General features: G+C 49.3%; 1 protein-coding gene across 1 annotated transcript; it reads right to left on the bottom strand.

Annotated features, from left to right (window-relative positions):
* Nucleotides 1-1,745, bottom strand: Bambi (BMP and activin membrane bound inhibitor). The gene is made up of 2 exons (XM_010642012.3): nucleotides 1,172-1,745; nucleotides 1-756 (listed from the first exon to the last, which is right to left on the bottom strand). The coding sequence occupies exons 1-2, from the start codon at nucleotides 1,410-1,412 to the stop codon at nucleotides 338-340; spliced, it is 660 nt and encodes a 219-aa protein (XP_010640314.1). The 5' UTR covers nucleotides 1,413-1,745; the 3' UTR covers nucleotides 1-337.
* Nucleotides 1,746-3,819: the final 2,074 nt, after the last annotated feature.

Genomic DNA, 3,819 nt, shown 5'->3' with positions numbered 1-3,819 from the left:
TTTTAAATCTTTACAACAGATCAAGATGTAGGAGCTTACACAGAGCACAGTTCGTTTATTTAGGTACTCGACCGCTGCTCCTCTGGACACAAATACCCCTGGTAACAGTGTGTGCATAGTCTCTGCTTTGCTTTTTATAATTTTAAAGAAAATAATACATTTGACTGTACTTGAGTCTGTGCAAATAATCCTTCAGAAGAAATCCCAAGACTGTCTGTAGAGGTCACCTGGCCTCTTGGGAGTGAGTAGATGAGTCGGTGTCTCCAGATAAAGTGCTCCTGTCCGGCAGAACACAAGGCCTTCAAGCGTTGGGAAGTTCCGATCAGGCAAGACTCCCTCATACGAACTCCAGCTTCCCGTGCCCGCTGTACATGCCCCAGTGGACCAGGGACAGGACCTTATCGTTGCTGAGGTCTGCTTGTCGCATCTTGTCACACGTCAGGCAGCAGTTCTCGTGCCCGCTCACCGGCACCATGCACTCCAAGTCTAACTTGGCCACCTGCCCCTTTTCGGAATGGTGTCCGTGGAAGCTGTAGTGCAAACGAGACAGCATCTGCTGCCGCTGGTCCTGCAGCCGCCTGTTCTCACTCCGGAGCATCCTCAAGGCCAACGTAATAAGCAGCACTAAGATCAGCCCACCGGCGATGGGAACTGCGATCACGGCTGCCCGGAACCACAGCTCTCTGGAGGAAGTCAGTTCCTGCACCTTGGTGATCAGGTTTCTGCTCCCATCGTGCTGGTACCTGCTTCCTGGTCCTAGGCGAGGACAAACAGAGGGTGCATCAGAGGCATTCTCCACCACCTGCCCGCTTCAAACGAGGCATCTGGCACAAATCGCTCACAACCCCATCGATGACATTGAGAAAATACATATCGCAAAACTATCAGAGTGGGCTACAAACACATTGTGTACAAGCCGTCATTTTGGAGATACAAGGAATGGTCTTTTCATGTCTTCAAAATGTTGAAGAAACAGGCAAAACCTATTATGCAGACAGACATCTAATACTCAGCAGACACAAAGCCGCTCAATAGAAGCGCATCTTTGCATTCAGCCCTGCCTCTCCCTCGGCTGTCTCTAATTACATTAACAACAAAATCAATAGCAGACTCCCAGAGTCCCTGGCCGCCACAGGTCTCAGTCGGGCGCCTCCGCCCAGCTCCTACCCACCTGAGGCCTCGCCCCGGGGCGGGGACAGCACATCGTGCAGGCCCCTGTAATTGCACATGTCTTCATGACAGCACTCCAGCCAGGGCACGGCGCTGCCGCCAGAGTGGTTCTGGGCCTGTGTGGCTCGGCAGACGTCTGCTGCGCTTGAGAGAGAGTCCAGGCAGCCATGGGTGAGCGGGGAGTTCGCGTTCTGAGGATCCAGAAGTCTGGAGAAGCAGGCGCTGAGCTCAGACTTACACATATACCCAGTCGCCACGCAATGGGCGGCATCGCAGTAGCACCGAATTTCTCCTGAAAACAATGGGAAACCATGTCAAACGCTGAGGCCAGAGACGGCAACTCTGCTAAGTCCAAGTTCAAAGGCACTAATTTTAGATTCTTCGAGATGAGTGCTCACAGCAACATGCCACATACACTGGAACGCCTTGAAGCAGCAGCGCTTAAAGCTCGGTTAAATATCATTTCAGACAAGCAGTAAGCCTCACAGCACATTTCTGATGAGACACAGAGAAATGAAAATGCTTCTGGTTTTGAAGGAAAAGCCATCACCAACAGTTTCTTCTACCATGAGGTTGTAAGGACACATTATTTATTCATTTTAATCCTACACAACCTAGGCTTTTGTCTATATAAATATTTGATCGGAACTACTGAATTGTTTACTATCCTGAAGACTGGGCCAAGATTTAAGAGCTTGAGCTAACACCTTATAAAGTTTTTAGCTAGAAACACGACAATCTAGAAATTGCCCAGGTCAGGAGGTTTTTAAACTATGAAACTGGGCAGCTATTTGCAACCTCTCTAGAAAAGGCAAACTTTGCCTATAAAGATCTTTTCATGCAGAGCAGCTTTTAGTCAGTATATTGTAAAACAGGAACTAGGCAGTTTACAATTAGTGGTTTGCTTGCCAAAGTCAATTTCTTTCAGCCCAAATGGAAAGTCATAAAAGGGGGGAGAGGCCGCACAACTGCAAGGCGCCCCCTCCCCCCTGGGCTTTACATGCAACTCAACATGTGATCGAAAGGGGAAACACCACGCTGCAAAGCCTCTGCTGGGTCAATGAAAACTCCTTCAGGAAACCTCAAATTTTTTGACAGGAAGTGATTAAAAGTTTCCTTTATAAAAACTTATTTTGCGAGTTGCAAAAGCTGTTAACATTGGTCACAAAGCAAGGCTTGCGCATGGATGTCGCCTCTGAAATTCCAGTCCCCAGCCGCGGTGCTATCCAGCCAGGAGCACTCTGGCACCATCCCCAGCACAGCAGCAGACGAACGCGCCCACCTTTCTTTCTTCCCAACTCCTGATCTAAGATCTGTCTGGGGACTGAAACCACTCTGAAATTAAACACTGGCATTGTGGCTTTACAAACCTCTTCCCACAATCACCTTTCTTCCTCCTCCTCTTTGTGAACGCCTGAGTAAGGTGTCGCATTTAATTATCTGTCCAAATTCCAGGGCACCACACGGTGCAGTTTTCACCCCAGCTGCTAATGCCTCAGCTCTAGGAAAAACCAGCCCGGGACAAAACACCAATCTCTGGCAACCCCGAACAGATAAAGCCAGAGGTCTTGCTCCTAACTGCTGTCCTGGGTTCAGGTCCAAGGCCCTTCCACAGCCTCCTCTGTTTCAAGGAATAACCTTGGTCTGCAGGAATCACTTTTTCCTCCTCTTTCCAAGCCTGATTTGTTGTCAGCGGCTTTGGATGGTGATGCCTGCACATCCTCAGACTGGCAAATTCCATACAGATTGAAAGTATAAATAAAACAGGTTAAAAGTCCAATTTGCACCTATTAGCCCTCACCTGGTGCAGAAAAGGAAAACTGAACACAAGCTTCAGTGTTTACAAGGGCCTACATAAAGTACTGTATTTTCAGTGACCTAAAACATTCTAGTAAAATTTTGACAGGTACCTGGGAAAGTTCTAAGACTTTCTTTGAAAAAACGAAACAAAACAAAAAAACTGGAGCCACACTTCTGCCAGGAGAACGGCCTTTTGTGTTACTGTGTTAAAACTGTATTTCTGTCGTTTCATAAAGTTTCTTCCTATGGCATGCGTAAGGCCAGGAGGGGACTGGTATTTTGAAACCGGGAACAATGCCCTTCTGTTTCCCCCCTTTCTCGTTACTGTATGTGGTGATTAAACAAAAATGTCTGCTGCAGTCAAGATGGCTACAGGAGGCTGCTGCGCCCCGGCGTTTGAAGTCCGCAGCCCTGAAATCTCTGATCCCCTAATTATATCATTATCAGGCACATAGTTTCGGTATCTGTGACTTCTTCGCGTCAGCCCTGTCCCTCCCTCCTCGCCGGCCTTTGAAAGGGCCAGGAGGCTCCTCCGCGGCCGCCAGGGCTGTTATTTAGGGTTAATTACACCCTTCCTTCCAAAATAAATAAATACTGCAGCACATCATCCTGAGGGCCAGCTGATCCTTTAACCTCAGGGCTGCTAGGCGGCAATTAGAGAAAAGTAGGGGGTGCGGAGGCTAAATAATGCTTCCCATTTAAAATTACCCCCTCGGAGAACACAGCAGGCGGCGAGGGGAACCCCGAGTCTGGGTCACCCCCCGAAGCGAGCGCGCGCCTGCGGGAGGGGACGCGGGCCTGGGCCCTGTACCCCAAGGGTGAGGGGACCCCGGCACCCCGAGAGACACC

The sequence above is a fragment of the Fukomys damarensis genome, unplaced genomic scaffold (assembly GCF_012274545.1).
Source record: "Fukomys damarensis isolate Sample0158 unplaced genomic scaffold, DMR_v1.0_HiC HiC_scaffold_19, whole genome shotgun sequence".
NCBI lineage: Eukaryota > Metazoa > Chordata > Mammalia > Rodentia > Bathyergidae > Fukomys > Fukomys damarensis.
The sequence above is the reverse complement of the archived record's forward strand: the minus strand, read 5'-3'. Positions and strand labels throughout refer to the sequence as shown.

Excerpts from the sequence above, each read along its gene's own strand:
- Bambi (XM_010642012.3), bottom strand. The coding sequence starts at position 1,412 with ATGTGTAAGTCTGAGCTCAGCGCCTGCTTCTCCAGACTTCTGGATCCT. Across the intron at positions 757-1,171 it reads GCCCCGGGGCGAGGCCTCAG|GACCAGGAAGCAGGTACCAG; the intron begins GTGGGTAGGAGC and ends GTCCTCGCCTAG.